At 47.4% G+C, this 14,060-nt stretch overlaps 1 protein-coding gene across 2 annotated transcripts in view; it reads left to right on the top strand.

Annotated features, from left to right (window-relative positions):
* Window positions 1-14,060, top strand: part of LOC144785836 (synaptonemal complex central element protein 1-like) — a 265,320-nt gene that overhangs the window by 137,238 nt on the left and 114,022 nt on the right. For both annotated transcript variants that reach the window (XM_078664681.1, XM_078664682.1), the window contains exons 10-11: window positions 2,351-2,471; window positions 7,226-7,315. In XM_078664681.1, coding sequence (XP_078520807.1) covers window positions 2,351-2,471; window positions 7,226-7,315 — 211 coding nt within the window. The remainder of the gene's footprint in view (window positions 1-2,350; window positions 2,472-7,225; window positions 7,316-14,060) is intronic.

Raw genomic sequence — 14,060 nt, 5'->3', positions numbered from 1 at the left:
AGAAGACGTTGTGTACATCCAGCGTCTGATCCACTTCCCATTCAAAATCTTCAGTAAGTCGAAGTCGCAGTCCAAGTACAAAAAAAGTGAGGGTGGTCAAGATCTAAGCCCCACTCCTTCAAGATCTCTAGCTAGCCTTAGTTGGTCCCGATGAACTCCGTGTTTCCTTGGCCATTGTTGACCCGGCAACAGATCGAGGCATCAACGGAGGCCATGCTGCAAATCTTTAGTATGTTTCCAGCTCCCTCTGAGGCACTTTCAGGCTCCACAGAGCCAGAGGAGATTAGAGTCTGGTTATCGCTGGTACATCCTTCCCTGATGCTGTCTGCCCCATTGGGACATGTTCCTGGTCTCGTACTGGAACAAGGATCAGTGCTGGCCCACAGTCCATGCCGGTTTTGGCTGCACCAATGCCGTTGCCGCCTCCACCAGCGCAGATCAATGATCCATTGCTGATCCCATTGTCTGCCCAAACTGATGTCAGCCCAAGCTGATCTGATGTTGCACAAAATAACTTAACATGCAACCAGTGGTTTTGCTGCCTGATTTTAATCTGATTCTTCTGCAACTATCTGCAGAGGCTCCATTCTTGTTTTGGCTCCAAGTCCTATCCTGTATTAAAATTGAGAACACCCCAGGGTACTAATGATGATGTAGAGGGCAATGTTTGACTTCACCATCATTAAACTCTTGATACCTTGTAACTTAACTTACAAAATGCCAGTGTGCTGGACACCTCCCCTGAAACGGAGCATGGCTGTCCTCATAAGCCACTAATGGAGGAAAGCGCCTCCTTTGTGGTGGTGGTTTGGAGGGCAGCGGAGGTATTAGAATTGCAGTTGCCCACATTAAGACTAAAACAAATGTTCTCACAAAGATTCTCCAACCTGGCCCTGCGACTTTGAAGCCTTTACTTCCATTTAATAACGACCTCAGAGATGCCTTAATAGCTATGTGGTCCAAACCATGCTGTTATTCACTTGCACCCCGTGATCTGGATTTCCCTACCAGCTCCCCTTCCTTGGAGTGTTTTATTCTGCAGGCTTCAACCAGTAAGGCTAATCCTAACTAATATCTGACCAATTTCCATGATTAAGAATCGGAAAGGATGGTACTTTCTTCCACCGGTATGACATTTCCGCCCACACACTCAGTGTGCCTCTTAGGCAGAAATATGACTTCCTCATGGGACATGACCAGTGAGATTTTCATGGGAGTCACGGAAGACCTTAGGGCCTCTCTGGCTCAGGCAATTCATGATTCGCAAGATGCTTGCAAAAAAAGTTATCCTTGCAGCCCTAGACATCACGTACTGCATTCACAGAGCAGTTGGCACCAGTGCTGTCCTTCGAAGGTCTGCCTGGATGACGTTGACCACATTTTCTAGCGTTGTGCGAGCATCACTGATAGACATTCTGTTTGATTACTCTAGACCAGCGGTCTTCAAACTCTTATGCTGGGCACCCCAGTGAAAAGTGTTTTGGAGTCAGGATCAATTCAAGCTTCAAAGGCGGCAGATGGAGTTGAGGACAACAAGGCCTACTAAACCATCAGCACATTTGGAATTCCATTGGGGATAAAGCCCCAGCCACATCCCTTTATTAAAGGGTAAATTTAGACCTCCTCTAAAAGTGCCATCTTGACCCTTCTCTACAAATCCCTACCCAAGCTCAGTCTACAAAGCCCTAACCTAGGCAAAGCTCTATCTTGACCAAAGTACCACCTGCAAAGCCCTACCTAGGCCCTTGTTGGGCACCTCCATTTCACAGGACAGGTCCAGAACCTCAATCATGCCAATAGACAGGGCAACACCTCTACGCACACTAGACCTGTGTTAAGATAGCACTAGATATAAAAAATAGGATACATGGAGTTGGCCACTCAGGGCACGGGAATAGGTTTGTATCCCAGGCAGGGGACATTTTTGTCCCAGCCACCCCCACACCACCTTGACCTAGGACAGATATGCTTTTGCTAGTGTTCAGGTTTTGAAGAGATGGTTAGGAAACATGGAACCTGCTGCATGGGTGTGCAGTTCAGGCAAAATATTTAATTCGATTGACGTTTCTGTTGAATTGCATACACTTTCCACTAACCTTCATCAGATTCGTTATTTGGCTTGAAGTGTATAGTGCTTTCCTTAAATTGTCTCATTGTCATTTACTTGGCACAATGATGTACATTGTTTTCAATCACTTTTATGGTATGGCTGTTCATTGTCCTTCGAAGCACTTATTGAACTTTCCTCCATGTTTAACTACATAAGAGTTCCTTCATGCTTGATATGCTGGGCTCTCTTGGCTTGGGTTTAAGTATATATATCTTCTTTTGATTTCGAATATTTATATAGAGAAAGATCTTGAGGAGAAGCTGGGTCACCTTCTTCAGCAGCTGGAATCCATTGACCGTCGGGGACCTGCATTCAGGGAAGAGATGTTTTTTCTGCACAGCCAGGAAGCAGCCACAGCTGTGTGAGTTCTCAGAAATGTGTGTCTGTAAAGTCCTGGGAATTATTTACAGGAAAAGCATTGCATCATATCAATCTTTTGTGCCTTGAGCTGATCGTGGCGCTTTGTTCCGTTTCCTCTGACTCTTGTTTTTCGGTTTTGTCTGAACAGCGCTTTTGCTGAGCTTGGGAAGTCTTTTGTATTTAACAAAAAATCTTAAAAGGGGCATACAGCCCGCCCTTACTTTCCAGTTGTTTGTATGCTTGTTACTCTATTTTCCTTGTTTTCTGTTGTTTGCAGGATGCCATTTCCAGTTGTATTCGTCTTTCCCTTTGTGTGTTTTCTTATCAGTGGAGCTTAGACAAAGTACTCCTTTCTTAGAACTTTTCCTCCTCCTTTTTTGGCACTACTTTTTGCTTTGTCCTCAAGCGTGTATTGTCGAGTGCATGTTATTCGTGTAGATCTGCTTTTTGCTGTATATATATATATTCTTTTTTAATACTTTAAAAAACATTATCTTTCATCCCCGCACTCCATGCAGTTCATTTGTTCCGTCTTTCCACTGCCCATTGTTTATGCTCTCTATCCCTCACCTGTCTGGCTGTTGTGTTTTTTTTAAAATATATTTTTATTGTTTTTCTTTAACAACAAATTTCATTTTGTCAATTGTCACAAGCAATGCAGAGCTTTGTAACCCAGAGACAACCTGCCACATATTGCACAAAATATGTTGCGTTGACATTTTACATAAACATGATACAAAAACTGAAATTATAAGGAAACAAACCCCCGCACTGTCTTTACGCATCGCCAACATTAATACACAGTCGCCCGCACATAAAAAAAAACACCATTCACAGGAGCCAACTAGCCCAGAACTACAACTCCTGACCAGCTTATCCCTAAAGTGTCAGATCTCTCATAACAGGGGGCTCTAGATCCAAGCCCCGATACACCGCCCACCTCTTCCAGATCTTATAATGCTTCATCGGGCACCCACGTGCCTAAAAAATGGGAAGCTCCAGACCCATATTAAAGTCCAACCCATTTTTCCACGCCGACAGCGGGGGTGGAGCCCCAGCCTTCCACGTACAGGCCATGTCCCGCTTAGCCAGTGTAAAGCCCAGCATCATCAAGTGATGTTTATAGATACGCTGTTGTGCAGTTTTACATAGAACAATCCAAAGCAGCGCCGGCCATCTTGTTTTTGTATCACACTTGTTTTTGCAGAGAGTGCGCGCTATCACAAGGTATTGGAGCTTTTTACATGAGCACCAGTTACATTACACGGCGACACATATATTTTATTGTAGGCATGGGAGATTAAGTGATTTGCCCAGAATCACAGGCTGGCAAGCCAACACTGAGACTCGAACCTGGTTCCCCAGCATCAAAGCCTGCAGCTCTGGCTGTAAAGCCACATCCTCTGCTCTCACTTCTAGTCTTGCTTTCTTCAGCTATCAGAATGGAGGGCACTTTAAGCACATCATGAAAAGGCCAGAGGCGTGTGCCTGCTGGGGGAGGTGTCCATCACTAAATTACAGGAGAAAGCTGCTGTGTGTAGGAATACACTTTTTAGAGGGCTCTTTGTTGTGTGTTTGCAGGTCGTATGAGTGGTGGACTGTGAAATACATCATCTTCTAATTGCCATATTTCTGAGTGTTTTGCCCACAAAGGTATTGCATAAACTATAGAGTAACTGCATAAAATCCAAGGGGTAGGCTATTGTGCCTTCAAACGCTTTGCTTTCGTTTTTTTACAGCGTATAGTTCTAATGTAATTTGGTAACATTGCGTCCAGTGTATTCCTGGTTTTCACAGTCAAATATAATAGGTTGTGATTCTGAAATGCTTTCATTAAGATTTGTCAGCAGCTATGTTTTGGAGAGTTGCTGTTACCGTTTGGCAAGCAAAGCAAAATCAAGATTGCATACGTTTCTCATTTTATTAGTTATCGGCTAGACAGAGCATTCACTGTCTCAAAGAGACATGTTGTGTTTAAGCTGTGGGCTTCAGCCCACCCATAGGCTTCCCATTTTCTCGCTCCATTGTCTCATATTCTTTTTCACTATTTGACCTTGGCATGAGTGGTCATGCCTCTTCTTGTGAATAGCCCTTCCCTCCAGAGCATGGACCAAGTACTTGTAAACATCCACTGCTCCCGTTTTTTAAAGCATTCTAGGGTTTCCTTTTTTTTCTTCAGCGCTTGACACAGTGCTCATGATTTTACCAGCTCTGTCTTTTCCCACATGCCCTCATGCCCCGTCCACAGATCACCTCTACTCTGTCAGTGCTTTTCCTTTCATTTTTGCTTTACTTTTCCCCCACCTCCTCCCTCATATCTCTGCTTGCTCCCTTGCACCTCCCAGTGCTTGCCCCAACCACAAATAACCCTCTCCCCGTCACTGCTTTAACCCCCCATTGTAATCTGTTTCGTTCTAGTGAGTGGTGGTATTCACCCTTTTAATGCCCTGCGAGTGTATAGCTGACATGCTGATTGGAGCATGTGTACACAGCTGCTATTACTTGGCACACGTGCAGTCTCTGTTTATTTTCTGCCCTTGTGGGTACTAGGTGTGTGTGTTTGTTCCACCTTAAGTGGTTGTTCGGCATGGTGTTTAAAGCTAGAAAATCAGACCTCTAGTGAATCAGTTATGAGTTAGCACAGGGCATGTCAGAGCTTCTAAAGTACCTGTGTCTTCTACTGTAATTACAGAGTCACATTTCTCCTGTGCGAAATGATTGAACTGTTCATGTCCCACCTTGTTGCTTCTCATTTCATTGGGTAGGAGTTCTTCAAATTTCTCCTATCAGGACACTTTCTTACTATTTCTTCATTCACCAGTGAAGTGTTTCCGTGCGCCCTTTTTTGCTTAACTTGAATTCTCTTCAGAGGAGCCAGACTGAGTCTTGATGTCATCAAGGTCAGACTGCCCTTCAGCGTCCATGGCAAAAGGAGTCCTTTTAATGTGGTTGCCGATGCAATGTATCTCCTCATGTTTTCCTACTGTAAACCAGCCTAACATTGATTCTTTCAGGTTTTTCTGTGCAGTTTTATTAGCGCCAACACCACCCAAAAGTATTGGTGCGCTTTACATTAACACCAGTTACTTTTCATGAGGACATAATAAACTTTGGCACATAATCTCCACGTGGCAACCTGCATTTGCTGTTGGTTACCCGTCAACCTCCGGCCCATCGCTGCTTGCCCACGCTAAGCTTCGAATGTACAAATCCCTCTTCCTCCAAATTCCCACCTCCCCTGATCCTTCTTTTCACATTTTTTTTCTTGTTGCAGTTTTATGTAGCGCCAACACCAGCCAATGATATGGCAACACTTTACATAAGCACTAGTTACTTTTTTTTGTGTGCAGTTTTATATAGCACCAGACTCCACCCAAAGGTATTGGAGCGCTTTACATTATCACCAGTGCAAGGACACATTCATTTCTATAGACACTGGGAGATTAAGTGATTTGCCCAGTAATAAGTATGTTAAGCCAACGCCGAAACTCAAAGTGGTCCAAGGGATGACGGTATGTCCTCCTGATGGAACTTCATCATCAAATGGCCAATTCTATGACTGCTTCTGGACTTCAACTTGAGCTTCTCTGTTGAAACTCTTTCTCAGAGAAATGACCTTAGCTTCAAGTTACTATGGCGTATACTTCTCTCCCAGTCTATCTCTGTGGCTGGAAGGGCTTACTCTCCTGGCGAATGATATCTGGAATGGATACATCGTTGGATGTATTCCCGCCACTCCGTTCTCCAAACAGTTGCTTTGTATGAACTACGCTAATGATATTGTAAATACAGATTTTTTTTTCCCTGTATTATAGCTCGTCATTAGGACACCACATTGAAGAGTACTTATCTTGTTTGCAGCATACGGCTGCTATTTAATGAAATGAAAAAAGGGGTGTTTTGTTTGCAAATGTTGTGGCTGACACGTACAACTCAACTCATGTTGGGCTACGCATTCAAACCTGACAAGTTCTTGTATACCTCTCCGTCGGCCTCACAGCCCTTTTTGCATGCCTACAGGAGGTCATTTGAGTTCGGAGTTTTGAAATGTCCTAACTGGCATTGGAATTATTTGTATCATGTACTACAATCTGCTATCAGATACTCTCAACATTGATGTGCCATGGTTTGGAACTAGCCTCTGCAAAGTTTTCCTCTTGTTCCTGCTGTTGTATCCTTCATGGATATCCTTGAATTCATAAACAAACCGCCCTCCTCTCTCTTGAAGCAGGCGCTTAGTTTGAAATGCTGTTTTGATTGGATCTTTAATCTCACCTTCACAAGACAATTAAACTCTGACACTGCGCTGCATTCTGGGATCGTGGAGCTTATGGAATCCTTAAAGGAACAGTGTCACAGTTCCCCTTTGTGAACCTTGGTGGTTGCTGCACCATTTCCAGCTTTGAAAGTTGCCTATTGTGGGACTAATTAGCGCACTATTGTATTATGTTGAAAATATAATTGTATTTCATTTCAAAAAGACAGACTATGTTGTCTCCTGTTGGTTTATTTAATTTAGGGAATAATTTAGTAAAATGAAAATGTCAATACTTTATATGTTGAACTTCGATTTGTGATCCTGCACATATGCAGTCATTCTAATGCTTATACATTCAATAAACGCAAGTGCATTTCCCTTCCTTATTAATTGCCCATTTCAAGACATTATGATGAGTATAGCTGTCGCTTGAAGAATCATGTATTAGGGGAATAAAGCAAGAAGGTGATTCCTTGCTGCCTGTCCCCCCTCTGCAGGCAGCTGTTCGAAGAGGAAAACAAGGCTGCCAGTGCTCTCCTGGAAGAGCTGACTCGTCAGCACTCGGAAACAGAGCAGAGATGTCAGCGGTAAGAAGTCCTTGAAGCGCTCTTGTTTACTGAATTTTTACCTGAATATGCACTGTATGGTTGGCTATACATTAAAGATGCATCATTAAACTGTAGAGATCTAAATTTAAAGACTATACATTATCATGTTAAATATGCATTCAGTTCACTGATGGACCTAGTCATTAAGAGTTCTCCTGCGAAGGCCACAGGTTTTTCCAAATAAGGGCCCAATTCACAGAACTAACAAGACAAAATCCTAAACTTACTACCATTTTGGTATTCACAGAAGGCACTTACTCATTTCAGTATTCACAGAAGTTAGGAGTCCTAACTTTAGCACTCCTAAATGCCTTTTGAGAATACCGAAAGTCTTAAAGTTAGGATTTTTCTCAGTTTAGGAGTTGTAACGTTAGGAGTCCTAACTTTAGGACTCCTAAATGCCTTTTGTGAATACCGAAATTCTTAAAGTTAGGATTTTTCTCAGTTTAGGAGTAGTAAAGTTAGGAGTCCTAACTTTAGGACTCATAAATGCCTTCTGTGGATACCGAAAGTCTTAAAGTTTGGATTTTTCTCAGTTTAGGAGTAGTAAAGTTAGGAGTCCTAACTTTAGGACTCCTAAATGCCTTCTGTGGATACCGAAAGTCTTAAAGTTAGGATTTTTCTCAGTTTAGGAGTAGTAAAATTAGGACTCCTAACCAGTGGCGTAACGATAATTGAGGGGGGCCCCCTGCCAGGTACGTGAAGGGGCCCCCTCCGGACTCTATTAGGAGCTCTCAGGCCGAAGTCCAGCGCTGAGGGGGCCCCCTTGAGCTTGAGGGCCCCCCCGCACTGCGGGCGATGCGTGGGCCTGTGTTACGCCCCTGCTCCTAACTTTAGGACTCCTAAACTGAGAAAAATCCTAACTTCAAAGAAGACGGGCACACCAACTGGATGCTCTCGGTTCGAACCCACAGCCAGATGCACCCCAGGGCACCAACAGACAAGTATGCAACGTGGGTGTAATTAATGCTTCTGAAACACGGGAAAACAAGCTTTCCTCCCTCACAAAATAGGTGCAGCTCACCTTCAGCAGCAGAAGTCTTACTCAAAGCACAGGTAAAACTGGGCGTTAGCATTTAAATTTTTCCTCTCCCACAGATTGACACCATGTGCATCAGTTAGCAAGTTTCCCATCTTCACAGAATCACGTCACAGCGTACCTCACACAACGAGTCCATCAGCATATCTCACACATCATTTACCCCTTTTTCCTGTCTTCCCACTCTTTCTTTTGTCACATATATCTGTCCATCTCCTCACATCACCATCTCCCCACACGCAACCCAACTCAGCTTTCAGCTCTGCATTTTATTTTCCTTTGTGACAGCTCCCTACCTGTTTTACACACTTTCACATAGAAGCGCAGTTACAATTGGCACATATATGACTATCGCTCTTTGAGCTCTCCAGAGAGGCCAAAGAGTGCATGTGCATGACGTGAGAACACATTTATGACCCAGTGAGAGACACTGAGAAATTCATACTACCTTCTCCTTTTCACTTCTTGAATTCTGCAAGAATCTGAAGATCTGGCTTTTTGACTAGTCCCACTAGGCGCTAGGTGTGCCTAGACTCACACCTGCTCAGCGCCAAGATGCACTTGCGGCAGATAGTGCGCTTTACAAACCCGCACAACATAACATCTCCAGGGCTCTCACTCGTGTTCCGTCATGAACACTCATCCACATCCGAAACCCACCCAGACACCTACAGGCGACTCAGTTCAAAAGAAAAGTCAGCTATTGTATTAAATATCGACAGAAACACAGCATATGGAAATAAAATATTCTTAATGATTTAAAGATGACGTTAAGTTGACATTTTAACAGGGACTGTATCGCTGTTTCAGATTACTTCAGTGCTTTGTACAGTCCTTTTTTGGAATTCAAACAATGTTTTTACATGTAAAGAACATGAATTTAGGATACTATAGGGAGCCATTTAATAGACAGTTTATTTATCACTTCCGGATTTGAGATCTGGCAGGACCCGTCCCATTTACTGCCCTGATGTGTGGGGTGAGTTAAAAGCAGAGGCCCAATCAGATCCGTGACCTTCCTGTCTGCGCATCACACGCACACACATCTTCGTAGATCAATCTGCTATACCGGACCCAGGGGCATATTATCAAGAAACGGAGTTAAAATTATCGCCGCTTTAGCGGCAGAAAACTGTAGCTAAAGCAACGATAATGGGCTTGATAATATGCCCTTGAGAATTCCAATAGAAGCCTATTATCTGGTGTCAACATGGGCTTCTATTGGGATTCTCAATGGCATATTATCAAGCCCATTATCGCCGCTTTAGCAGAGATAATTTTAACTCCGTGCTTGATAATATGCCCCCCAGTCTTGAGAACAGCATGCTGTTGAACGCTCGAGCCCGAAGCCTGGCCTATCTCCAGGTCCTCTTGCACCCTCGAGCTTGAAAAGAGCGGAGCCGGCATGACTTCTGTCTTCCCTTACCTTCTACCTGCATACATCAAGAATTAATCACAAAGCAGTGACCTTTGATGTAAAACAGGCGAGAGAAAGAGATCATTGCATAATGTGAAACCAGAAAATAACTTTGGGATCAGTCTTGGCTTACACACTTGAACTGATTTTGTGATCCTTGTCAAATATTTTATTTCACTGAACCTCCTTTTTCCTGATTATCACATACAAGTTTACTTTCAAATGTGTGTGTTTAGGAATCCACTATACGAAGACACTTGTGTAGGACTTAACAGACTTATCGCCACATCCATAATATAAATTTAAGCGGCATGTAGGGTACACATGAAAACTGACTTGTCTCTGAATTCAGTCGTGGCACCGTTGTCAGGGTGGGGGGGCGGAGGGGGGGCATGGATGTTTCTAAACTCATGTTTCAAAACTATTACCCTTCATAAATGCCTCTCAACAGTGCGGTGTTATTATACGGGAGTGTATACTTAAATAAAAAAGAATTGAAGTGGCTATATCATATTTTTGAAGATGTTTGTTGATGATTTACCTGCCAAATGTTTTCATGGTCTGCTCGTGCATGGGCTCCTAGAGGGAAGCCAGACCCTTGTCTTGATTCTGGCTCTGCTCTTCCTGGTCTGGTGTTGTCTCAGCCACAGCCACCCAGTCTGCAGAACTGTTGCTGCAGACAGCAGATCCAACATCACTGTTAGGCCACAACCCGACTGAAAGTATTGCGGGGTGTCCCTCACCATACACCCCTCCCCCCTGAAGCTACGCCCATGTTTAAAACACTTGCCCGCTAGATGTGGTATGTATTGTACGCCTGGTGAGTCCTTTCTAAGTCTCTGGCTATATCTCCTACGGTGCACCTCAAGCTATCTCAGATAATAGTTGGTCTGTGGGTCTAGTGTGTCAAGCACCTAGTGGAAACAGAACAGACTCAGAACCCCATGCAGGGTGCTGGGGTTTGCCTCACATCTTAAGCACCATGCACTGTCCACTATTGCTTCCATGTCAGGCACTTTTCTTGCTATAACCATTTTACGCACTATCTCCTTGTGCCCCTCCCACTCAGGCGCGCAACACCCATTGGACTGAAAGGGCTTAAGTGCCCCCGTCGTGTGTGGCAGCCCGGGATGAGACAGCTTCCTGGGCACACACAGCCGCACCCGAGCACTTCACAGGTCTTTAAAAGACCATTTGCATGTTAACCCCTTCGGGGCTAATGACGAGCTGGGCTCGTCATCGCGCTTACCTGTCCTGCGCGGATGACAAGGCCAGCTCGTCATCAGCCCCACCCTCGGGGGAAGCGCTGGCGCTCCCCCCGAGGCTCTCTGATCTTCGTTTCTTTAATGGGGGCGGCAGCGGAAGAGCTTCCGCTGCCGCCCCCGCCCCCCCCCCCCATGGTAATCCCTGATGACGTTAGCGCGCACAGCGCGCGCTGACATCATCAGGGATTCCCAGCGCTCGGGAAGCCATTTGCTTCCTGCGCGCCGAGGGATAAGGTGAGCTTCTCGTGGCTGGCGGGGGTTTGGGGCAGCGAAGAGGCATCAGGGGAGAGGAAAGAGATTTTCCTTTCCCCTGATGTCTCTTTGCAGGGCATTTCTGCCTCACGATCGCGCACAGCGTCGCGATTGTGCGGCGGAAATGCCCCCACTAGACACCAGGGATATAATTTTAGTTTTTAGGAAGTGACCCCTTGGGCAAGGGTCGCTTCCAGGCGGGCTGGCAATATGTTTTCGTTTTTCTGCCCCCCTGGGGGGAAATCGGCCTGTTTTTTCGGCCGTTTTGCCCCCAGGGGGGGGCAGAAATTCCCCACTAGCACCAGGGATATTGATTATAGCCAAGATGGCGGCCATTGCTTTTGTTTACGTTTTTCTGTCCCCCCTGGGGGCAAATCGGCCCGTTTTTTTTGCCGTTTTGCCCCCAGGGGCGACAGAAAATGCCCACTAGACACCAGGGATGTAATTTTAGTTTTTAGGAAGCGACCCCTTGGGCAAGGGTCGCTTCCAGGCGGGGTCTGAGTATGTTTTCGTTTTTCTGCCCCCCCTGGGGGGAAATCGGCCCGTTTTTCGGCCGTTTTGCCCCCAAGGGGGGCAGAAATTACCCACTAGAACCAGGGATTTTTGTTGGGGCAATGTGTTTGTTTTGGGAAGCGACCCCTTGGGTAAGGGTCGCTTCCAGTTGGACATGATTGTGTTTTTGTTTTTCTGTCCACCCTGGGGGCAAATCGGCCTGTTTTTTTTGCCGTTTTGCCCCCAGGGGGGGCGGAAAATGCCCACTAACACAAAGTTTTTAGGAAGCGACCCCTTGGGCATGTTTGCTGGTGGTGTGTGTGGGGAGTGGTACTTGGCTGGATGGTGTGCGTGGAGCGGTGCTTGGCTGGCGGTGTGTGTGGAGTGGTACTTGGCTGTCGGTGTGCGCTGAGTGGTGTTTGGCTGGCGGTGTGAGTGGAGGGGTACTTGGCTATCTATGCACGGAGTGGTGCTTGGCTGGCGGTGTGTGTGGAGTGGCGCTTGGCTGGTGGTGTGTGTAGAGTGGTACTTGGCTGTCTGTGCACGGAGTGGTGCTTGGCTGGCGGTGTGTGTGGAGTGGTGCTTGGCTGGTGGTGTGCGTGGAGTGCTACTTTGCTGTCTGTGCACGGAGTGCTGCTTGGCTGGTGGTGTGTGTGGAGTGGCGCTTGGCTGGTGGTGTGCGTGGAGTGCTACTTTGCTGTCTGTGCACGGAGTGCTGCTTGGCTGGCGGTGTGTGTGGAGTGGCGCTTGGCTGGTGGTGTGCGTGGAGTGCTACTTTGCTGTCTGTGCACGGAGTGCTGCTTGGCTGGCGGTGTGTGTGGAGTGGCGCTTGGGTGGTGGTGTGCGTGGATTGCTACTTTGCTGTCTGTGCACGGAGTGCTGCTTGGCTGGCGGTGTGTGTGGAGTGGCGCTTGGCTGGTGGTGTGCGTGGAGTGCTACTTTGCTGTCTGTGCACGGAGTGCTGCTTGGCTGGCGGTGTGTGTGGAGTGGCGCTTGGCTGGTGGTGTGCGTGGAGTGCTACTTTGCTGTCTGTGCACGGAGTGCTGCTTGGCTGGCGGTGTGTGTGGAGTGGCGCTTGGCTGGTGGTGTGCGTGGAGTGCTACTTTGCTGTCTGTGCACGGAGTGCTGCTTGGCTGGCGGTGTGTGTGGAGTGGTGTTTGGCTGGCGGTGTGTGGGGAGTGGTACTTGGCTGGATGGTGCTTGGCTGGCGGTGAGTGGTGCTTGGCTGGTGGTGCTTGTGGAGTGGCGCTTGGCAGGTGGTGTGCGTGGAGTGCTACTTTGCTGTCTGTGCACGGAGTGGTGCTTGGCTGGCGGTGTGTGTGGAGTGGCGCTTGGCTGTTAGTGTGCGTGGAGTGCTACTTTGCTGTCTGTGCACGGAGTGCTGCTTGGCTGGCGGTGTGTGTGGAGTGGCGCTTGGCTGGTGGTGTGCGTGTAGTGCTACTTTGCTGTCTGTGCACGGAGTGCTGCTTGGCTGGCGGTGTGTGTGGAGTGGCGCTTGGCTGGTGGTGTGCGTGGAGTGCTACTTTGCTGTCTGTGCACGGAGTGCTGCTTGGCTGGCGGTGTGTGTGGAGTGGCGCTTGGCTGGTGGTGTGCGTGGAGTGCTACTTTGCTGTCTGTGCACGGAGTGCTGCTTGGCTGGCGGTGTGTGTGGAGTGGCGCTTGGCTGGCGGTGTGTGTGGAGTGGCGCTTGGCTGGATGGTGCTTGGCTGGCGGTGAGTGGTGCTTGGCTGGTGGTGCTTGTGGAGTGGCGCTTGGCAGGTGGTGTGCGTGGAGTGCTACTTTGCTGTCTGTGCACGGAGTGGTGCTTGGCTGGCGGTGTGTGTGGAGTGGCGCTTGGCTGTTAGTGTGCGTGGAGTGCTACTTTGCTGTCTGTGCACGGAGTGCTGCTTGGCTGGCGGTGTGTGTGGAGTTGCGCTTGGCTGGTGGTGTGCGTGGAGTGCTACTTTGCTGTCTGTGCACGGAGTGCTGCTTGGCTGGCGGTGTGTGTGGAGTGGCGCTTGGCTGGTGGTGTGCGTGGAGTGCTACTTTGCTGTCTGTGCACGGAGTGCTGCTTGGCTGGCGGTGTGTGTGGAGTGGCGCTTGGCTGGTGATGTGCGTGGAGTGCTACTTTGCTGTCTGTGCACGGAGTGCTGCTTGGCTGGCGGTGTGTGTGGAGTGGCGCTTGGCTGGTGGTGTGCGTGGAGTGCTGCTTGGTTGTCTGTGCACGGAGTGGTGTTTGGCTGGTGGTGTGTGTGGAGTAGTGTTTGGCTGGCGGTGTGT

Source organism: Lissotriton helveticus, chromosome 10 (genome assembly GCF_964261635.1).
Source record: "Lissotriton helveticus chromosome 10, aLisHel1.1, whole genome shotgun sequence".
In the NCBI taxonomy this organism is placed as follows: domain Eukaryota; kingdom Metazoa; phylum Chordata; class Amphibia; order Caudata; family Salamandridae; genus Lissotriton; species Lissotriton helveticus.
The sequence above is the reverse complement of the archived record's forward strand: the minus strand, read 5'-3'. Positions and strand labels throughout refer to the sequence as shown.